A 24,859-nucleotide genomic window follows, 5' to 3' on the forward strand; every position below is an offset into this window, starting at 1 on the left:
CGAATTGAAGCCCGCTCGAGGCGGCGTTTAGTTGGATTTGGTGGACACCGCAGGGCAGATAGAGAGGGAAAAGGTTTGCGGACGGAAGGAGACGGCGGACGGGCGCAAATATCCTCCGCAACAATCGAAATATGTAAGAATGAGAATGTGGAATATGTGTCCTTGTCTCCTTGCGTTGGAAACTCCCTGTTGCGTTGTCGCCGCGGTCCGCACTCAGATATGGTTGATTTATCAAAACTACCTCCGAGTCCGCTTCGCATACATTCGCCGTGTGAGCTCTTGTCGGTCGCTATGGCAGATACGTCCGTAGCTCAGATTCCTGTTTCAGCCTCGGCCCAGGTAGCGTCTAAGAAGTCGAAGTCGTCTGCGGCCAAGAAGCCGCGGGTTAAACCTGCGCATCCACGTACGAGCGAGATGGTCGGCAACGCAATCAAGGGCTTGAAGGAGAGGGGAGGTTCGTCACTTCAGGCCATCAAGAAGTATATCTCTGCCAACTACAAGGTCGACTCAGAGAAACTGGCTCCTTTCATCAAGAAGTACCTCAAAGCCGGTGTGGCGTCCGGAGAGCTGGTGCAGACCAAGGGCAAAGGCGCCTCCGGCTCCTTCAAATTGGCTTCCGCCGCAAAGCCTGAGAAGGCCGCCACTGCTTCGGCACCTGCACGGGTCAGGGGACCCGGTTCGAAGAACAAAGAGTCCAAGGGCAAAGCTGCAAAGTCTCCGAAGAGGACTGCCGTTAAAAAGTCCGAAAAGAAGCAGCCGTCTGCACCGAAGGCAAAGAAGTCCCTATCCAAGACTAAGAGGGCGTCTAAAGTCCCCACGAAGAAACCCAAGGCACCCCGCCCGAAGAAGGTCGCCAAGCCTAAGGCCCCGCAAAAAACCAGCCCGAAGAAGAAGTGAACGGCTTCTCGCAGAATGTCGATCTTGGAACGACATCACAATCGGTCCTTATCAGGGCCTGCACTTGTTTCATAATTAGAGTATGGGATCCTTATTTTACTTTTAACGAAGCGATCTTTCTACTACTATGTATTACTACGTTGGGATCGCTCCCTCCGTGGTAGCCTGCTCTAGAGACATACGCTCTCTTCAGGCTGCGAGAGAAATCGAAAGAGAATTGGGAGGACAAATTGCAAAAGGCATGGTGGAAGAATACTGGTGTGGCGGTGCGCAGGTATCGTCCCCTCTCACTTGCACAGATGACGTCACGCTGGGACCAAGATCCAGCCTTGCCTTCAGTAAAGCATTACATTGAGGCGGTTCTGATCATAATTATGTTACTAGAAGGCATCGTTGATGAAGATACATATTTGTTACGGGACATAATTATGAACAATGATAATATGCTGACGATACAATAACTCGGTACACTGAAGGTGAAAATGAATTAATGGACAACCGCAAAAAAAAAAAAAAAACAGTGAATTACGAACAAATATTGCACTCTCTTTTAATTTTGATAATTATTATATTACAGCTGTGAATAGTACCACGTTTCTTGGAATTTTTGTCGACAACACTTTGAAATGGTAGGCCTATGTTCATATTTATTTTACCTTTTATGGGGAAATGCTATTAATATTACTAGAGCCTTTATTGCTTAGAAACAAGTTATTAGAACGATTTTATTATTAAAAATACTGAATCTTGTCAATATTCTTCTTTTTTTAAGGAATACAAAATATTAGAATGTTGTATACTTATATCTATAGTCTATGCTGTTTAAGCGTAATGAAACTCAATATGTAATAAAATATTAGATTGTCATGATTCTAATACACGTAATGCAGAACTATAATAACAAAACGTCACAGACTAAAGAAATATAAAACGTCTTCTGATTATTGTTTAATAAGTTAATTTCTAGGGAGTCGGCCATGGCAATGACGGTGATCTGAACTGATTTCCTATCGGTATACTGAATTAAGTTCAATTAATAATCGACATTGACTTCAGTTTTGTGTTAATATAGAGCAGTGGTTCCCAACCTGTTTTGACTGACGACACACTTTACTGAACGCCTACGATATCGCGACACACATTTGTTTTTATTAATAACAATATAATAATAACAACCAGTGCTTTTCTTCTGGGGAAAAAGATGATGGAACTCTGTGTAGAATATTTTATAGCGGACAGGGAAATGATTACTGTTCACTGCACAGGAATTTTGTCGTTTTTAACTTCCTTTACGCCCAATTAAGACTGTCAAGGTCTAAGCGAAATTCAAAGAAAAATTATATTGAAAACATAGTTAACACATATTTCGATTGAATGATGTAACAAAAATATGCCCGAACTCCGTTCCAGCGCGTTCCGCCAGAGAAAAGCACTGAAAACAACTTCTATGTAGTGTCGGATATCCAGTGTTGTAGATAGGTCGATGTTAATACGCAATAAAAAATAATAAAAAAAAAAAAACAAGCAGCAACTTGAGTAGCATTAGAAAGAAACAAAGATCGGTGTCAAAAATTTCAACCTATCTATGCTGGATGTCCGATAAAAGATTTTTATGATCGTTTTTGAAAACTCACCTATTTGAATTAATGTGAAGTCTGCGCTTGGTAGGTTGCAAAGTGTTTCTCTGTTCGTGGCCTTATGGTTGACAGGACAACAAGTAAATATTCATCACGTAAGTCTGTTCCTTTGTTTATATTTTACTATTTTCATGGTAGAAAATGTTGATTCACACAATTATGACGTCGAAAACAGCAGTTCTATGTGTATTTTTAGTTTATTCAGAACCGTCGACAAAACATTTCCGCATATAAGGCATTTGGGATTTTGTTTATATTCATCTTCACGGTACGTAAAACCATTTTGCAAGTATTAATCACTCTATTTACGAAACGCAGTACGTTTTTATAAACCCTGGAGGGAAATTTCGCTCACATTATTTGAATTAGCACTGCTGTCATCTAACCCAGAACTTGATTCAGATTGTCTTTTTCGCATTAAAAATTTGCCCATGATAAAATCTAAATAAAACGCTTTTGATAAAATAGTCGCACTATCACCCGCTCTCACGTACCGTATAGCTATACTAAAAGTGACCAATATATTCAGACGATTATAAACTCTTGTTTTTATTAGTGGGAAAAGTAAACGAATTACTAAGGCGTTCACTTCCATTCGAATTATCGCCAGGCAGAAAAATTAAACTGAGCAATGTTGCAGGTGTTCACGTTTCATTGGTAAAGTCTGTCTCAAATAAAATGTACCATATCAGAGGCTTCGTTATAAATAAAAAATGCGTTGTAAAGAGATTTTCTGGATGGCATAAAATTTATTTTTCAATTCCAAAATTTCGCGACACACTGCATGGCTTTTAAGGAACACGGAAGTTCATTGCCGCCTTCAAATAAGCTCGCCATTGGTCCCTATCCTGAGCAAGAACTCCTGATATAGAGAGTTCAATTACTTTTCAGTGTTTGAGTGTGTTTAATTTTCAATAAATGGTTCATTATGGCGTATGTTTGGATGTAGTGCGGACATCAGCAGTGCACACGCAAATAATTATTTTTACTTGTTAGAAACATTACACTATGGATATAAATTTTTGCATGACAATAAAGTTTTATTCACATGATTATTCGTATTATTGGCAGTAATATTTTGTATATTGACAGTGATTTTGGTTTCAGAATATAAATGGACACAAATGTTAAAATTTCGGACCGCATTGGTTGAATAGGGTGTCTCTAAATAAATGAAATGAAACCAAATTTCAAAAGATAGTTAGCCAGTGAGACATATTACAATATAAATTAATAATAATAATAATAATAATAATAATAATAATAATAATAACAATAGTAATAATAATAATAATACATTTGTATTAACAAAAGCCGCCCTAAATAAGGGTTCGATAGATCGGCCTACTAATCAATTCACAAAGAACAATCATTATAAACAATTATGTGAAATTTGAAAGAAAAAGAAACATTAAGATAAATGATAAGAAAACATAGGAAATCATCCTTAATGGTTGCATTCGAAAAGTCATTTTCTCTGGTTATTGCATAACCAACATAAATTTTGAAAAACTTATGGACCCAGAAATAATAAATAAAAATAGAAAAATAATAAGTGTAAATAAAAATAGTGATTTTAATGTAAATAATAATAATAATAATAATAATAATAATAATAATAATAATAATAATAATACGACTTTTAAGGAACTCGGAGGTTCATTGCCACCCTCATGTATGCCCGCCATTGGTCCCTATCCTGAGCAATATTAATCCAGTGTGTACTATCAAATCCATTTTGATATTATCCTCCCACCTAAGTCTCGGCCTCCCACCTAACACTCTATATGCTTTTATATAATAATAATAATAATAATAATAATAATAATAATAATGGTAGTAGTAATAATAATATTAATAATAATTGTAATAGTAATAATAACTTAATAATAATTTTATTATTATTATTATTATTATTATTATTATTATTATTATTATTATTATTTTTATTTTTATTATTTCTACATCAATAATATTTAATATATTTGTAAATGCGTACATTGAAATGTTTCTACTGTCATGAGAAAGACTTTAACAAGTATTTTACTTTTATGAACTTATTGTAATGTCAGAACAAACATTCTTGTTTCAAAAATCGTAATTTAGCCTTTAATAAATTGAACTTGTCCGCCCTTCGACAGTGATCCACGAGCTCGCTAGTCGCTACGTCTTTGTCCTTCGGAAATCCGTAGTATCTTATGTTGGTTCATTTCGTTTTCTTCGAGTGCCTGTTGTAGCCATACATAACACAGCCCGGCATTCTATTGCATATTTCTTTCGCATAGATTAAAAAAATTCGCGGAATCTTTGTCACCATAAATAAGTTTTTTTTTTTTTAATTTCGACCGGCCAGAGGCCGTTTTCCAAAGTTATCTATTTTTGTTTTCTGTTTGTTTACATTTGTTTCCTTTGTTTTTACTTATACTAATACAATCACAACACCCATGCCCGAGGCGGGACTCGAACCCACAACGCTTCGGACATGGGTGTTGTGATTGTATTAGTATAAGTAAAAACAAAGGAAACAAATGTAAACAAACAGAAAACAAAAATAGATAACTTTGGAAAACGGCCTCTGGCCGGTCGAAATTAAAAAAAAAAAAACTTATTTATGGTGACAAAGATTCCGCGAATTTTTTTAATCTATGCGAAAGAAATATGCAATAGAATGCCGGGCTGTGTTATGTATGGCTACAACAGGCACTCGAAGAAAACGAAATGAACCAACATAAGATACTACGGATTTCCGAAGGACAAAGACGTAGCGACTAGCGAGCTCGTGGATCACTGTCGAAGGGCGGACAAGTTCAATTTATTAAAGGCTAAATTACGATTTTTGAAACAAGAATGTTTGTTCTGACATTACAATAAGTTCATAAAAGTAAAATACTTGTTAAAGTCTTTCTCATGACAGTAGAAACATTTCAATGTACGCATTTACAAATATATTAAATATTATTGATGTAGAAATAATAAAAATAAAAATAATAATAATAATAATAATAATAATAATAATAATAATAATAATAATAATAAAATTATTATTAAGTTATTATTACTATTACAATTATTATTAATATTATTATTACTACTACCATTATTATTATTATTATTATTATTATTATTATTATTATTATTATTATATAAAAGCATATAGAGTGTTAGGTGGGAGGCCGAGACTTAGGTGGGAGGATAATATCAAAATGGATTTGATAGTACACACTGGATTAATATTGCTCAGGATAGGGACCAATGGCGGGCATACATGAGGGTGGCAATGAACCTCCGAGTTCCTTAAAAGTCGTATTATTATTATTATTATTATTATTATTATTATTATTATTATTATTATTTACATTAAAATCACTATTTTTATTTACACTTATTATTTTTCTATTTTTATTTATTATTTCTGGGTCCATAAGTTTTTCAAAATTTATGTTGGTTATGCAATAACCAGAGAAAATGACTTTTCGAATGCAACCATTAAGGATGATTTCCTATGTTTTCTTATCATTTATCTTAATGTTTCTTTTTCTTTCAAATTTCACATAATTGTTTATAATGATTGTTCTTTGTGAATTGATTAGTAGGCCGATCTATCGAACCCTTATTTAGGGCGGCTTTTGTTAATACAAATGTATTATTATTATTATTACTATTGTTATTATTATTATTATTATTATTATTATTATTATTAATTTATATTGTAATATGTCTCACTGGCTAACTATCTTTTGAAATTTGGTTTCATTTCATTTATTTAGAGACACCCTATTCAACCAATGCGGTCCGAAATTTTAACATTTGTGTCCATTTATATTCTGAAACCAAAATCACTGTCAATATACAAAATATTACTGCCAATAATACGAATAATCATGTGAATAAAACTTTATTGTCATGCAAAAATTTATATCCATAGTGTAATGTTTCTAACAAGTAAAAATAATTATTTGCGTGTGCACTGCTGATGTCCGCACTACATCCAAACATACGCCATAATGAACCATTTATTGAAAATTAAACACACTCAAACACTGAAAAGTAATTGAACTCTCTATATCAGGAGTTCTTGCTCAGGATAGGGACCAATGGCGAGCTTATTTGAAGGCGGCAATGAACTTCCGTGTTCCTTAAAAGCCATGCAGTGTGTCGCGAAATTTTGGAATTGAAAAATAAATTTTATGCCATCCAGAAAATCTCTTTACAACGCATTTTTTATTTATAACGAAGCCTCTGATATGGTACATTTTATTTGAGACAGACTTTACCAATGAAACGTGAACACCTGCAACATTGCTCAGTTTAATTTTTCTGCCTGGCGATAATTCGAATGGAAGTGAACGCCTTAGTAATTCGTTTACTTTTCCCACTAATAAAAACAAGAGTTTATAATCGTCTGAATATATTGGTCACTTTTAGTATAGCTATACGGTACGTGAGAGCGGGTGATAGTGCGACTATTTTATCAAAAGCGTTTTATTTAGATTTTATCATGGGCAAATTTTTAATGCGAAAAAGACAATCTGAATCAAGTTCTGGGTTAGATGACAGCAGTGCTAATTCAAATAATGTGAGCGAAATTTCCCTCCAGGGTTTATAAAAACGTACTGCGTTTCGTAAATAGAGTGATTAATACTTGCAAAATGGTTTTACGTACCGTGAAGATGAATATAAACAAAATCCCAAATGCCTTATATGCGGAAATGTTTTGTCGACGGTTCTGAATAAACTAAAAATACACATAGAACTGCTGTTTTCGACGTCATAATTGTGTGAATCAACATTTTCTACCATGAAAATAGTAAAATATAAACAAAGGAACAGACTTACGTGATGAATATTTACTTGTTGTCCTGTCAACCATAAGGCCACGAACAGAGAAACACTTTGCAACCTACCAAGCGCAGACTTCACATTAATTCAAATAGGTGAGTTTTCAAAAACGATCATAAAAATCTTTTATCGGACATCCAGCATAGATAGGTTGAAATTTTTGACACCGATCTTTGTTTCTTTCTAATGCTACTCAAGTTGCTGCTTGTTTTTTTTTTTTTATTTTTTATTGCGTATTAACATCGACCTATCTACAACACTGGATATCCGACACTACATAGAAGTTGTTTTCAGTGCTTTTCTCTGGCGGAACGCGCTGGAACGGAGTTCGGGCATATTTTTGTTACATCATTCAATCGAAATATGTGTTAACTATGTTTTCAATATAATTTTTCTTTGAATTTCGCTTAGACCTTGACAGTCTTAATTGGGCGTAAAGGAAGTTAAAAACGACAAAATTCCTGTGCAGTGAACAGTAATCATTTCCCTGTCCGCTATAAAATATTCTACACAGAGTTCCATCACCTTTTTCCCCAGAAGAAAAGCACTGGTTGTTATTATTATATTGTTATTAATAAAAACAAATGTGTGTCGCGATATCGTAGGCGTTCAGTAAAGTGTGTCGTCAGTCAAAACAGGTTGGGAACCACTGCTCTATATTAACACAAAACTGAAGTCAATGTCGATTATTAATTGAACTTAATTCAGTATACCGATAGGAAATCAGTTCAGATCACCGTCATTGCCATGGCCGACTCCCTAGAAATTAACTTATTAAACAATAATCAGAAGACGTTTTATATTTCTTTAGTCTGTGACGTTTTGTTATTATAGTTCTGCATTACGTGTATTAGAATCATGACAATCTAATATTTTATTACATATTGAGTTTCATTACGCTTAAACAGCATAGACTATAGATATAAGTATACAACATTCTAATATTTTGTATTCCTTAAAAAAAGAAGAATATTGACAAGATTCAGTATTTTTAATAATAAAATCGTTCTAATAACTTGTTTCTAAGCAATAAAGGCTCTAGTAATATTAATAGCATTTCCCCATAAAAGGTAAAATAAATATGAACATAGGCCTACCATTTCAAAGTGTTGTCGACAAAAATTCCAAGAAACGTGGTACTATTCACAGCTGTAATATAATAATTATCAAAATTAAAAGAGAGTGCAATATTTGTTCGTAATTCACTGTTTTTTTTTTTTTTTTGCGGTTGTCCATTAATTCATTTTCACCTTCAGTGTACCGAGTTATTGTATCGTCAGCATATTATCATTGTTCATAATTATGTCCCGTAACAAATATGTATCTTCATCAACGATGCCTTCTAGTAACATAATTATGATCAGAACCGCCTCAATGTAATGCTTTACTGAAGGCAAGGCTGGATCTTGGTCCCAGCGTGACGTCATCTGTGCAAGTGAGAGGGGACGATACCTGCGCACCGCCACACCAGTATTCTTCCACCATGCCTTTTGCAATTTGTCCTCCCAATTCTCTTTCGATTTCTCTCGCAGCCTGAAGAGAGCGTATGTCTCTAGAGCAGGCTACCACGGAGGGAGCGATCCCAACGTAGTAATACATAGTAGTAGAAAGATCGCTTCGTTAAAAGTAAAATAAGGATCCCATACTCTAATTATGAAACAAGTGCAGGCCCTGATAAGGACCGATTGTGATGTCGTTCCAAGATCGACATTCTGCGAGAAGCCGTTCACTTCTTCTTCGGGCTGGTTTTTTGCGGGGCCTTAGGCTTGGCGACCTTCTTCGGGCGGGGTGCCTTGGGTTTCTTCGTGGGGACTTTAGACGCCCTCTTAGTCTTGGATAGGGACTTCTTTGCCTTCGGTGCAGACGGCTGCTTCTTTTCGGACTTTTTAACGGCAGTCCTCTTCGGAGACTTTGCAGCTTTGCCCTTGGACTCTTTGTTCTTCGAACCGGGTCCCCTGACCCGTGCAGGTGCCGAAGCAGTGGCGGCCTTCTCAGGCTTTGCGGCGGAAGCCAATTTGAAGGAGCCGGAGGCGCCTTTGCCCTTGGTCTGCACCAGCTCTCCGGACGCCACACCGGCTTTGAGGTACTTCTTGATGAAAGGAGCCAGTTTCTCTGAGTCGACCTTGTAGTTGGCAGAGATATACTTCTTGATGGCCTGAAGTGACGAACCTCCCCTCTCCTTCAAGCCCTTGATTGCGTTGCCGACCATCTCGCTCGTACGTGGATGCGCAGGTTTAACCCGCGGCTTCTTGGCCGCAGACGACTTCGACTTCTTAGACGCTACCTGGGCCGAGGCTGAAACAGGAATCTGAGCTACGGACGTATCTGCCATAGCGACCGACAAGAGCTCACACGGCGAATGTATGCGAAGCTACTACTAAAATGTATTACCACGGTGTGATTGCTCGTACCGTGGTAGCCTGTTTTAGAGTCTGAATTGCTCTCTTCAGGCTAAGAGTTTATTCTTGTATTCTGTGGATTCCTTCACACACGCTCCACACGGACTGCCGCAGCCAGGATAGCAGGATCCGGTCTTGATGGTCGTTGGTTCTTGTGTTGTTGTTCTTGCGGAGTGTGGACTCTCTACTTCGCCGTCTGCCAGATCTACCACAGCTTATCCGCTGCCTTGTTGTCGTGATGAATTAAGTCTGTCGTCTATGTGTGTGAGTGCTATTTAGTGGTTGTCGGTGATCGTTGTGTTGGTAGTATAGTGCTTTGAGTATTGGCCCTTTTGAGGGCCAACTAGGATTAAGGATAGGTATTAGTTATTGGCTTGGGGTTGTAGGTGTTCGTTATATTGCTGGTAGAGATTGGATATTGTTAAGTCTGGGTTTTGTGGGGGGGGTGGGTTGAAGAGCTGTTGGATGTAAGGTTTGTTTAGGGACTTGTGAACATATTTGATGTTTTTGCGACGGATGTATTCAGGGAGAGGTTTAATTCCGGAAAGTTCGTATGGTATATGATTTCTGGTGTGAGGAGCTATTAAGTAGGCTTTACGGATTAGGCTTCTCTCTTTCTGGATTAGGAGTCGGAGATAGGAGGGTGTAATACGGAAGAAGAGCTGGGAGGCATACATTATGGATGGTCGGATGATGGATTTGTATATTATGATATTGGTTTGTGGGAGGCTGCCAATACGATCGGGGGGGCGACCGGAGACTTTGTACAGGAGTTTAGAGGATAGGGCTATTCGTTGGAGAATTTTAACCGCCTGCTGATTGAAGCTTAACTTCCTGTTAAATGTTACTCCGAGGTATGTCAGTTTGTCTCGGTATGGTAGTCGTGTGTTTTTAATTCGAATAGGGTTTCTGTCACGTATAGTTGCTCGTGGGTATCGTCGTCTTTTCAGTAGCATAACTTGCGTTTTCGTAGTGTTAATCGTTAGTCTCCATTTGTCAAGCCATGTTGTGAGCTGTCGCAGTGAGTTGTGGACTCGGAGGTAGTTTTGATAAATCAACCATATCTGAGTGCGGACCGCGGCGACAACGCAACAGGGAGTTTCCAACGCAAGGAGACAAGGACACATATTCCACATTCTCATTCTTACATATTTCGATTGTTGCGGAGGATATTTGCGCCCGTCCGCCGTCTCCTTCCGTCCGCAAACCTTTTCCCTCTCTATCTGCCCTGCGGTGTCCACCAAATCCAACTAAACGCCGCCTCGAGCGGGCTTCAATTCGAACCTTGCATTTGCACGCCGTATAGGACCCATCCAGAGTTGAAGGCGTCCTACGAAGGCATACCGCATGCTACAGGAACGTCCCTCTCGCAGCTATTAGTTCTATCTTCTCCCCCAACCCACAAAATATTTTTACGACCCTCGGTGCCAGCGCGGCGGTTAGGGAGACGCGAGAATGTCAGGCAGCACCGAACATAACTCGGGCGCATCTGGCGCAACCACTTCTCATTTTCCGGACCTAACGAATCATTACGTTTACTTATTTCTCGCCCCGTTTCGCTCCGAAAGGACGGAGGGGCCACCCTCACCCGACGTGAACATCCCGCAGCTCACTCACACCTCCACCCAGGTGTATTTTCTCCGGGCACTCTCGGCAACATAGTGCGCAAGACAGCACCGTATCAGGGCATTTCAGAACAGAAATAGTGCACCGTACAAGTTTTCGAAATTCGTTTCCTTCAATGCGAACGAACTTGAAGAGAGACCCTGCGCCGGACGGCGGCTCACGTCAGGGATCTGTGTCGCACACAACTGTCATATGAGGCGGCGCGCCGCCTTCAGCGTAATGAACCGTACTCACGAGTCAAGACGCGCTCGCACATCGGAACCTCAACGTTCGAGATTCACCAACGCTCGAGAGAAAAACAAAGAAAACTAAATTGAAGCGGGAAAATTTTTCATCAGCAGCCCGTCTTGCCGCACTGCCTCCCACCCCAACATCCTGGATGTTTTCGAACCACCTTACTGTAAGTCTTCAACTTGACATCACTCTCTAGTTTATTCCGCGTATATAAATTCCTTTGCATTTCGTAAGACATTTCTAAGAACTGTCCTTCTTTAATCTGTTTACTGCACTTACACGTCATTCCCCTTGCAATTACGCTGTCTCTGTCAACAACCTGCAATTCCACAGCTTAAAGTTTAAGTTAAAGTGGAAGCGCTAGTATTATAACTTGTTTGACTAATTTTGGCGACCTTCATGACAATATTTACGAGGAACAGTAAATGGATCGCTTTTGCAGAGGAGCCTACTACAGGAAGTTTCATAATAGATATCCAGTGATTGTGTGATACTATAGATGCACTATAGGATTGTTACTCGTTGAAAAATACACTAATTTTAATTAACAACAAAACATAACACATGAAATAATAATATTTATTGGGTTTCGAATATCATGGTGGCGTCATCAACATCGTCTTTTGTAAAACCTATTTCAATCTCGACGCTAATTATCTGTTATTCTGCCCATTCACTTGTCCCTTTCCCCTATACAAATCGGAGCATGGGATATCACAGATTTGAATTTTAATTACAGAGTTATCGTACGATGAAATGGAAAATACCTTATTTATATGCTGAAATAAAAAAAAAATAAATAAAGTGCGACTTAACGACCGATGGCCATTTTCTTTTGTGACACTGTGTATTTCAACCTTCTGCGTTTCTTAGCTAGTTCTTTGATCAGATCACTTTCATTCACTAGACATGCAACGGGCCTTTGACTCTGGCTTGACGGGCTCCGTTACAATCTCAACAACACAGGAATGCGGCACATGGTGGTTAGATGGCTGTCGCATTTTATCCGCGACCCCACGGCGCAAATCAAGATCAACGACTCACTTTCTACGCCCATCACAATACACGGGGGCGTCGCCCTAGGCACGGTTTTATCTCCGGTGCTATACAACATCTATGTAGGAAACATTCCACAACCGCAACGACAGACTTTCAAACTGAGACAATTCGCAAGCGATACTATACTCACGGCAACAGGACAAGGAATACGCATACAACTTAACCATTCTCTAACTCGACTTGTAGCATAGCTCGACCAATGGAGACTCACTATCAACACCGACAAGAGTAAGTCATGCTATTGAAGCCACGATGCTACCCATCAATCACGCAACGTGACAGAAATCGCATACAAATCAGGAACACAAGACTTGAATATCGAAACGAACTTACATATCCAGGCCTTACCCTGATCCGCAGACTGTCACTAAGCAGACAAATCCCTGAACTAAGACAAAAAATAATCCTTGCGGCGGAAGTCTACACAAATTAACCGGACGCCTACGCGAGCAAGTTAGCTGCCTCCCGAAAACAAACATCACCATATATAAATCCTTTATCCGACCCGCCATCCTATACGCCTCCCAACTATACACCAGACTACCAGCCTCCAGCCTTAGCGGCTTAGTTGCCACGGAAAGGAGACTAATCCGCAAAGCCTATCTCCTCCCCCGCAACACGTTCAACATAGCTACTTATCGATTAACCCGAATCTCTTCCCTTCGAGAATACATAAGCCGCAAAAATATCCAAAACGTCCACAATGCCATTCACTGACCATTCTCCCAACATTTCTTTCTACCACCGTCAACCGTAAACTCTGCAATCACAATATGCAACCTATATCAACAATACATCCAACACAGTCCCCAACGTTGATCACCAAATCTCATCAGGCCCTGAGAAGGGCCTTCCATCAAGACCGAGAACATGACAACTCAAAGCGACAAGACAATGACACAACCAGCCCTCACATACTCACTCAATGACACGACCATTAGACAGCGGAAGTGATGGGTGCGCTAGACGTTGGACGTGACAGAGTCCCCACCAAAGAAGATCAACACACCGCCGCAAACCTAAGCTCTCAAACCGCTGCCAGGTATGCAGCTCGTTGTGACAAGATCGACGACCATATAACATTGTGGTTCGAAGAGGGCACTTAAGTTCCTAAAGCGGGCAGCCCCTGTAGGTTCTATAACAAGATTCGATTCGATTTGTGCGAAAATAGGTTTGGGAGTAGCGTTTGAGCAGAGAAGACGTGACTTTTTCAAGTTGAGTGTGCTCTCCCATAATTTCAGCGGTTTTTTTTTACAGCAAGAAGACCTTCATTTTAACGTTAACGGTAATCAAATACACGGAGCTTGCATTTGACAAACTGCAACGTACTTCACCGTAACGAAACGTGACGCAGACGAACGTCGATCGTAATCCCGGCCTAAAGCCGCGTCCAGACTTGTAACCGAACATCGTAACGCAACCGCGCTGCGTTCATATCTGGACAGCGAACCGTACTTGCAACTTCGGCGCGTAACGTGAGCCCGCAATCTGAGCGTTACGGACCGAGACGCGCTGTGTTCCACCACTTGTCGGTTATTCTGCGGAAAATCAAAGGATCCAGAGCGTTTGTTGCAATAAGTGGGGACGTGCATGGAAGCTGGACGTGTAACACCCATTCGTTCCGCATGTGTAGCTACAGTGCTAGTGCACTGGCCTAAGACGGTCCGGGTTCGGTCTGCGTGGAAAGTTTGATGGAAAAACAGACGTTGCATACGGGTTTTTCTCGGAGTACTCTGTTCCCCTCTTTCATTCCAACACTGAATGAATGAATGAATGAGAGGGGAAGTGGGAGGAGAAACTTTAAAGGTACGTGAAAACACGTCCTTGCAAGGGGGGAGTTGGGGCTGTGAAAAACTGAATATGTGAGCTCCAAGCCTCTTGGCCACTTGTCTCACTTCGGATTTCGCCGCCCCAGTGAAGGAGCGCTAGAAATTTCGAGGGGGAAAGCCGAATATGGACGTAACAGATTAGCTACAACATACGGGGGGGGGGAGGGGAAAGAGTACAGCGACCTTATCCGGAGGAGGTAGAAACGCGATGGTACCAACTAGGAGAAGTGATAGAAGTCTAGGCACGAAAAGGTAACAGCCAATTTGGTTGTTTGAAGATTCGAACGCGTAGGGTTAAATCATCTTAACGGTAAGAGCCAATTGGCTCTTTGATGATTTTTCTCAGATCAGGAGACCAGCCAATTGGCTCTTTGACGACTCCATTGATCTGTACAAGGGGGCGATTAAATTCTGTTAGAGCCCGAGTTCGATGTGAATAATCATTAATTCTGAGCGGTCACCAATGTCTGGGGAAGTGAATACAGGTCCGTGGCCATTTCCTTTCAGGGCTCATCCCGACATTTGTCTTAGCGCTTTAGGAAAACCACGGAAAAACCTTAGGCATGATGAGATGCCTCAATTTCAGAGACTAGCCAGTTGGGTCTTAGGTAAAATGACTGTGTGATTCGATGGATGTAGACTACCCAATTGGCACTATTACAACTCCATCGATCAGCAAAACAGAATTATTGGGGACGATATGTTAGTTCAAGTTATTTAGTCATCTAAACGGTATCAGCCAATTGGCTCTTTGATGGTTTCTGTCAGATCCGGAGACTAGTGTCTGAATGAATGATAGGGGGGAAGTGGGAGGAGAAACTTTAAAGGTACGTGAAAACACGTCCTTTTTGCAAGGGGGGAGTTGGGGCTGTGAAAAACTGAATATGTGAGGTCCAAGCCTCTTGGCCACTTGTCTCACTTCGGGTTTCGCCGCCCCACTGAAGGAGCGCTAGAAATTTCCAGTGGGTAAGCCGAAAATGGACGTAACTGATTAGCTACAACATACGGGGGGGGGAGGGGCAGAAGTACAGCGACCTGATCCGGAGGAGAGACGCGATGGAGGAGAAGTCTAGGCACGAAACGGTGATAGCCAGTTTGGCTGTTTGAAGATTCGAACGCGTAGGGATTAATCTTACAATAGCCAATTGGCTCTTTGATGATTTTTCTCAGATCAGGAGACCAGCCAATTGGCTCCTTGATGACTCCAGTGATCTGTACAAGGGGACGATTGAACCCTGCCAGGGCCCGAGTTCGATGTGATCAATCATTAATCTTGAGCCGTCACCAATATCTGGGGAAGTGAATGCAGGTCCGTGGCCCATTTCTTTTAGGGCTCATCCCGACATTTGTCTTAACGCCTTAGAAAAACCACGGAAAAACCTTAGGCAGGATGAGATGTCTCAATTTTAGAGACTAGCCAGTTGGCTCTTAGGTAAAATGACTTGATTCGATGGATGTAGACTAGCCAATTGGCTCTATTACAACTCCATCGATCAGCAAAACGGATTTATTGGGGACGATATGTTAGCTCAAGTTATTTAACCATCATAACGGTATTAGCCAATTGGCTTTTTGATGGTTTTTGTCAGATCCGGAGACTAGTCAATTGACTCTTCACTCCGTAGACCTGTAAGAGGGATAGAATGGATTTATAGCCCGAGTTAGAGCAGGCCATTTCACAGCGGTTGCTTATTAGATTAAGTCATGAATTAATAATCTACTACCTAAATCTGGGAGTGACACCTGCCTCCCTGTTTTCCTGTCTTAAGAGAATAGCTAGTGGACCTGTCTGGTGTCTTCGCCGTAACCTAGGATCATACCGGCCGAGGCCTGATATGAGCGGGTTGGGGCTGGCACGAGCGGCCTCATACAGGTTTCTAGCCAATCGAGCAATGAACTCGCTACGGTTGGCAAGTTTAGCTCATCGTGGAACTTCTCTCTCGAAGCGACTCGCGGGAGATGTGTTATGATGCGAATCACCTGGTTCTGGATAACTTGGAGTTTCCGGAGATGGGTCACTGCCGCGAACCCCCATGCGGGTGCGGCATAGGTTATTACAGATCGAATGAGGGCCTTATACATGGTAAGTCCTACCCCCAGGTTGTCAGGAGTGAAGGCCGCCAGAATGGGATAGTGTCTAACTATCAATCCATTGGCCTTACGAAGAAAGGAATGGATATGTTCTCGGAACGTAAGATGAGAGTCCATAATGATCCCTAAGTATTTAATTTGGTTCATCCACGGCATTGCTTGTCCGAAAAGTGTGGGTGGAGGTGGTATGTCTTCGAGCCTCGCTCTTAGTGAAAAGAGTATGGCCTGACATTTATCTACATTGACCTTGATTCTCCAGTCGTGGAACCACGGCTGGAGGTGATCTAAGATCGACTGCAATCTACGGGACGCTAACCTGAAGGTTTTGCCCATCGCCAAGAGGGCAGTGTCATCTGCATAGATATAAAGATGGCTAAGGAGACTAGTCAATTGACTCTTCACTACTTCACTTCTCCTTCATTTCATCTCTCTGAACAACTGGATAAAGCGGACCGCACTGCGGCGCCGACTATGCTCGCAATTAGTGACCTGGCCGTACCGAAATATGACAATCGAAATTACGCTAGTACAATTCGCAACTATATTCTTTCAAATGAAAGCTTTACGGAGTATAAAGGCGGTCTTTTGAATGCACTAGAAGAAAATACAGATTTAGTAAGATATTATATCAGGTTATTACAGCGAAATGAAGGAGAAACATGATGTCACTGAAATATACGAAATCCAATTTCGGGTCAATTATCCTCAAGCGCCAGCTAGGCTACGTAATTATTACCGCATTGGCGTTGTATTTTTGGTTCAGTGAAAATAGCTCGTCTTTAGATAGATAGATAGATAGATAGATAGATAGATAGATAGATAGATAGATAGATAGATAGATAGATAGATAGATAGATAGATAGATAGATAGATAGATAGATAGATAGATAGATAGATAGATAGATAGATAGATAGATAGATAGATAGATAGATGGATAGATGGATAGATGGATAGATGGATAGATGGATAGATGGATAGATGGATAGATGGATAGATAGATAGATAGATAGATAGATAGATAGATAGATAGATAGATAGATAGATAGATAGATAGATAGATAGATAGATAGATAGATAGATAGATAGATAGATAGATAGATAGATAGATAGATAGATAGATAGATAGATAGATAGATAGATAGATAGATAGATAGATAGATAGATAGATAGATAGATAGAATTATCTACAATAATTTCCTCCTTTGAAGACCTAAGTACGAATGGTTGTATTTCTATTTCGCCAAAAATACTTTAGAAATCTAATACGCATGCTGCTTTCGTAAATTGGAATGTTTGTACTTCCTTCCAGATTGCCGCTTTCCCTGTTTCCTCCCACTCCAGTGCCTCGCTACACTAGTCGGAACCGCATTACTTTTAGCAATAAACTCCTCAGAGGATGACAGTACATACTGTAGTACTGATGTGCGGTATTACCTGTCATAGAGAACATGCATCATTTGTTGCTTAAATTTCAACGCGTTCTTATTAATGGCCCTCAAAATTACATGTCCATGATCATGACATTTTTATTTGAAGCTTTTCCATTGTCGTTAACAATCATCTCGTACATATTACTGATATACAGTGATCTCCAAGCCTCTTGGCCACTCGTCTCACTTCGGGTTTCACAGCCCCAGTGAAGGAGCGCTAGAAATTTCCAGTGGGTAAGCCGAAAATGGACGTAACTGATTAGCTACAACATGCGGGGGGGGGAGGAGGGGCAGAAGTACAGCGACCTGATCGGGAGGAGAGACGCGATGGTACCAACTAGGAGGAGAAGTCTAGGCAAGAAACGGTAATAGCCAGTTTGGCTGTTTGAAGATTCGAACGCGTAGGGATTAATCTTAACGGCAATGGCCAATTGGCTCTTTGATGATTTTTCTCAGATCAGGAGACCAGCCAATTGGCTCTTTGATGACTCCATTAATCTGTACAAGGGGACGATTAAATTCTGTTAGGGCCCGAGTTCGATGTGAATAATCATTAATTTTGAGCCGTCACCAATGTCTGGGGAAGTGAATGCAGGTCCGTGGCCCTTTTCTTTTAGGGCTCATCCCGACATTTGTCTTAACGCCTTAGGAAAACCACGGAAAAACTTTAGGCAGGCTGAGATGTCTCAATTTCAGAGACTAGCCAGTTGGGTCTTAGGTAAAATGACTTGATTCGATGGATGTAGACTAGCCAATTGGCTCTATTACAACTCCATCGATCAGCAAAACGGAAGTATTGGGAACGATATGTTAGCTCAACAAGGCTTGGGAGGAGCTGAGATGTTACGACAGAGCGTTGCGGACCGAGGCGCGCTGCGATCCATCGCTTCCCGATTTTTATGCGTAACAATCAAAGGATCTAGAGCTCTCAAGTTGCAGTATGTGTGGAGGCTGACACAAATATGTTGGTCTGCGCATGCTGACGTCACACTGGGATGTTAATGATTGCAATTTGAATATTATTGTTTCCGAATTATTATTAAATTCAACAAACCATGCTGCACCAGTACCATGTTCATGCTTTATATTTATTTACGATATTTTAATGTTCAACTTCATTATTATCAATATTATTGTTATTATTATTATTATTATTATTATTATTATTATTATTATTATTATTATTATTATTATTATTATTATAGAAAATCTGAAAAAGTACAAGTCTCCAGGTAGTAACTTTAGAGGAATATCACTTTTGTTGACGTCGTATAATATTTTGTCGAATATCCTTTTGAGAAGACTAACTCCATATCTGGATGAAATTATTGGGGATCATCAGTGTGGTTTTAGGCGTAATAGATCGACTATTGATCAGATTTTTTGTATTCGACAGATATTGGAGAAAAAATGGGAGTATAAGGGTACAGTACATCAGTTATTCATAGATTTCAAAAAGCCGTATGACTCGGTTAAGAGAGAAGTTTTATATGATATTCTTATTGAATTTGGTATTCCCAAGAAACTAGTTCGATTAATTAAAATGTGCCTTAGCGAAACTTACAGCAGAGTCCGTATAGGCCAGTTTCTATCTGATGCTTTTCCAATTCACTGCGGGCTAAAGCAGGGAGATGCATTGTCACCTTTACTTTTTAACTTTGCTCTAGAATATGCCATTAGGAAAGTTCAGGATAACAGAGAGGGTTTGGAATTGAACGGGTTACATCAGCTTCTTGTCTATGCGGATGACGTGAATATGTTAGGAGAAAATCCACAAACGATTACGGACAAACGGAAATTCTACTTGAAGCAAGTAAAGCGATAGCGTTGGAAGTAAATCCCGAAAAGACTAAGTATATGATTATGTCTCGTGACCAGAATATTGTACGAAATGAAATATAAAAATTGGAGATTTAACAAATATAAATGACACTCAGTAGGAAATTGAACGCAAAATAAATATGGGAAATGCCTATTATTATTCGGTTGAGAAGCTTTTGTCATCTAGTCTGCTGTCAAAAAATCTGAAAGTTAGAATTTATAAAACAGTTATATTAACGGTTGTTCTATATGGTTGTGAAGCTTGGACTCTCACTTTGAGAGAGGAACAGAGATTAAGGGTGTTTGAGAATAAGCTTCTTAGGAAGATATTTGGGGCTAAGAGGGATGAAGTTACAGGAGAATGGAGAAAGTTACACGACGCAGAGCTACACGCATTGTATTCTTCACCTGACATAATTAGGAACATTAAATCCAGACGTTTGAGATGGGCAGGGCATGTAGCACGTATGGGCGAATCCAGAAATGCATATAAAGTGTTAGTTGGGAGGCCGGAGGGAAAAAGACCTTTGGGGAGGCCGAGACGTAGATGGGAAGATAATATTAAAATGGATTTGAGGGAGGTGAGATATGATGGGAGAGACTGGATTAATCTTGCTCAGGATAGGGATCAATGGCGGGCTTATGTGAGGGCGGAAATGAATCTCCGTGTTCCTTAAAAGCCAATAAGTAAGTAAGTACGTAAGTATTATTATTATTATTATTATTATTATTATTATTATTATTATTATTATTATTATTATTATTATTATTATTATTACTATTATTATTAGCATCATCATTATCATCATCATTTATATTAATACGACTATTTTATTGACACTTATTATTTTCTGATTTATTGTAGTATTATTTCTTGAATCGAAGTTTTTCATAATTTATATCGGTTATGCACTAACCCGTAGGAAATGGCTGTTCTAATGCAGTCAATAACGATATAATATTTATATTGTAATCCGTCTCACTGGATAATTACTTTTTCGAGTTTAGTGTGGTTTTGTTTATTTAGAGACGTCCTATTCAATCAATACGAACCAAAATTGTTACATCTATGTTAATTCACATTCCGAAACCAAAATCACTGTCAATATACAAAATATTACTGTCAATAATACGAATAATCAGTAAGTATAACGTTATTGGCATGTAAAATATCTCAATAATATGTTATTATACTAGCAAGTGTAAATAATAATTATTTGTATACATACTGCTGATGTCTACACTTCATTCGAAAACACGTCATAATGAATTACTTATTAAAAATTAAATACAGTATATGCAAACACTAAAAAGTAATTAACACTTATTAAGAACACAAAATTGAAGTCACTCTCAATTTCTCAATTATTAATTGAACACAACTCAATACATCGATACGAAATCACCACCAATTACAGTGGTCAACTCCCTAGATTTTAACTTACTAAATAAGGAAGTACTACAATAATGAGGCATATCATATTTCTTCTATCAGAGACTTTCTATTCTTAAAATTCTGCATTATGTGTAATCATGACAAATTAACCCGTAAATATTTATTATATTCAGTTTCGTTGTGCGTAAACAGCATTAAAAATTTCTAAATAGGCTATACAAAGAAATACCAATATTCTGTATTCCTAAAAACAAAATAAAAATTTACAAGGTTTTGAACTTTGAATAACAAAATCGTTGTAATAAGTCGTTTCTGAGCAATAAAGACTCTGCTAATATTTTCAGCATTTCTCCCTAAAAGGTACCATAGTTAAAATGAGAATAATATATATAGATAAGAGAGAATGTAAGTAGGAAAAAAAAAAAAAAAAACTGGGCCGACCCTTGTAGCTGATTTCAGAGCCTTGTTCACTCAGAGCACGATAGACTGGTAACTAAGACTTTGTGGTTCGAATCCTGCCTGGGAAGGAAACTTTTTTTTTGTTTCTTATTCAAATTTATTCCCAATACTTTTCGGTTTTTCTTGCCACTACTCTACATTTAACGTAGACCTAACCTGTAAAAATAGCAAAGTTGACGATATTTAGCATTTTTTAAATAAAATCAATATAGGCCTATCATTGTAAAATGTTGTCGACAAAAAATTCAAGAAACCTAATATTATCCACAGATATAATATACTGTAACAATTATTGAAATTCATAGATGGACGGACGGACGGACGGACAGACAGACAGACAGACAGATTTATTTGTTCCATAATGTTCTTACAGCTGCTTCAGAATATAGAATAAAGAACATGTCAAATTCTTTCGTTTAAAATGTAAAAATGCAAATATGAAATATATAAATAATGAATACCTTAATGACAATAACATATTCTACAATAGAATATGTTCACTATTTAATATTATTAAAATATTTACACTAGCAATATGTGAAATATCAAGAATTCATCTACAGAATAGAAAGTGTTAGATATTAAGTAATTTTTAGTTCTACATTAAATAATGCAGAATTTTTATTATGACTCAATGTCTTGAAGACTATTGAAAATTTTTATTGTCATGTAAGGTACTCCCTTTGATAGAATGATAAGTTTGATGAGGGCGTTTGAAAATTTTTCTTTCTGTGAGTATTTATACATGTATGGCTGAATTAGTTGGACAATTTTCTTTATTACATTAGAGGAAATTTTGTACTGATTTATTAAAGTCAGAATCTCTAATTAAAAAAATGGTCTACATGATTCTATAGCCTTTGCTACAACAATTATTCCAATTTCTCTTTTTATTGTAATATATTTTTACTATCAGCAGAATTTCCCCAAAATATTATTTCGTAGAACATAATGGAATGAATACATGCAAATATATTGTCTTTAAGATACTCCTATTTACAAATTGTTGTAACGACCTAACTGCGAAGCATACTGAGCTAAGTTTGGGTGTTATTTTCTTAATATGATCTTTCCAGTTTAGTGTATTATTAATATGCAAACCAATGAATTTGGTTGTTGTTGTTTCTAGTAGAGGTATATTTGGTGATAGTTGTGTCTCATGTTTCAGAGGTTAAATTTGAAGAGGTTTTAAATTGAATTATGTTAGTTTTCTTATTAATGTTTAAAGCTAGTTTATTGGTCGTATACCAGTCATAAATTTTAAGGAGAAGTGTTTCTGTTTTATATTTGAGTGTGGCAAAGTTGCTGTCTGTAATTATGATACTTGTGTCACCTGTAAATAGTATAGAATAATCTGTTTCTTTTATTAAGGGGCCAAGATCATTTATAAAAATTAGAAAAAGAAGAGGCCCTAATAGAGATCTTCGCGGGACTCCTGTTTTAACATTTCTCCATGTTGAAGTGGATTTGAAGGTGTCACTGAATGCGTTGATTTAAACTTTTGTTTTCTAATGTGGAGATATGATTCAAACAATTGTTATGCTATGCCTTTAATAACATAGTATTCTAATTTATAAACTGGAATTTTATGATTAATACAATCGAAAGCTTTGGAGACATCACAAAATATCCCTCCTACTTGTAATTTCCTATTACTTGCTTCCAGAATTTTATCAGTTAAATTAAATGAAGCTTGCTCACTTGATTTATTCATTCTGAATCCAAATGATTGTTCTGAAATGAGAACGTTGTACCAATCACGATGTTGATATACTCTTTTATAAACAGAGTCAACAATAAGTATGGAATATTCCTAATAACTTCTTAAATTTTACAAAAAAAGTTTTATACAAGAAGCTGTTCGAGCTAAATCATACAATATGATACCAGTGTTCGAAAAAAGTTTAATATTCAAGAATAAAGGGTGTGGTAGTAAAGTTAATTTTTTTAATGCTACTCTATATTAAAATTTACATATTTCGATTCTCCATTAAATTTTATGCTTTAATGCATACATATTTTACCCGCCGAGTTAGCTCTGTGGTAGCAAGTCTACCTTCAGACTAGCTTGGGTCAGAAATTTTCATGTAAAATTTCTACCTCGGGATTAGGAGTCATGGTGGTGCACAATTTCTAATCACTTAATTGAGCACCAATATGCCTGGGTTAAATGCCAAATCTCTCCGCAGTGCATATGAAGAGAAGGCATATGTCCCTATTGATAGTGATTCGTCCGTCAGATGGGGAAGTTAAGCCTGGCGACCCGCTTGGTGCTATTCGACAGGAGTAGGCTACATGCCGGGACCGGGTTTCCCCTTCTTCCTTCCTCACCTTCATCATCCTCAACCATTCCCCACACTGCATTTATACATACACTCACCCCAGTACACGACATAATTATTCATAGATATATTTCATACATAACATGGCCCGCCGAAGTGGTGTGCAATTTGAAAATGGGTCACAGTCCTGCCATCTATGTGCAGTATGCGGAACCCGAATCACGCAAGTGAAGTGAGTAAGCAATAGATACACACATATAGAGTGACATAAAATTAAATTTATTGTGACACCCTATATGCCTGAATAACTTTTTTCGAACTCTGGTATCATATTGTATGGTTTATCTCCAACAGCTTTTGTATAATTCTTTTTTGTAAAATTATAATTTAAGAAGTTACTAGCAATATTCCGTATTTATTGTTCACCCTGTATAACTTTATCAAAAATCTTTGAGAAGACTCTTAGGAAGGATATAGGCCTGTAGTTTTCGGGCGAGGTTTTATCCCTTTTTTTTTAAATAAAGGAATAACAACTGAATATTTCAGTCGCTCTGGAAATACACCATTCAACATTGAAAATTTGCATAAATAAGAGAGGGGCTTGGCTATTATCAGTGAATTGGCTTTTAATATTTCCCAGGAATTTTTATATCTTAATTGCTTTAGAGTTGTAATTATTTCTCGTCGATTTGTTGGAAAAATTGGAATATTTCTGAAAGTTGGAGGAACAGCTACTTTCAAAAAACGATACAATTATTATTATTATTATTATTATTATTATTATTATTATTATTATTATTATTAACTCAGATCATGTTGTGCTAATAGGCGAAGTAGATAGTCGTCTGAAGAAAATAAT

At 38.3% G+C, this 24,859-nt stretch overlaps 2 protein-coding genes across 2 annotated transcripts; one reads left to right on the forward strand and one right to left on the reverse strand.

Moving 5' to 3' along the window:
* Positions 1 to 279: 279 nt before the first annotated feature.
* On the forward strand, positions 280 to 2,551 carry LOC138705651 (histone H1-II-like). Its single transcript, XM_069834239.1, has one exon. The coding sequence runs from the start codon at positions 292 to 294 to the stop codon at positions 895 to 897; it is 606 nt and encodes a 201-aa protein (XP_069690340.1). The 5' UTR covers positions 280 to 291; the 3' UTR covers positions 898 to 2,551.
* Positions 2,552 to 6,698: 4,147 nt separating this feature from the next.
* LOC138705652 (histone H1-II-like) lies at positions 6,699 to 9,717 on the reverse strand. Its single transcript, XM_069834240.1, has one exon. It carries the CDS (start codon positions 9,703 to 9,705, stop codon positions 9,100 to 9,102), a length of 606 nt encoding a protein of 201 aa, XP_069690341.1. The 5' UTR covers positions 9,706 to 9,717; the 3' UTR covers positions 6,699 to 9,099.
* Positions 9,718 to 24,859: the final 15,142 nt, after the last annotated feature.

This window comes from Periplaneta americana, chromosome 9 (genome assembly GCF_040183065.1).
Source record: "Periplaneta americana isolate PAMFEO1 chromosome 9, P.americana_PAMFEO1_priV1, whole genome shotgun sequence".
Taxonomy (NCBI): Eukaryota; Metazoa; Arthropoda; class Insecta; order Blattodea; family Blattidae; genus Periplaneta; species Periplaneta americana.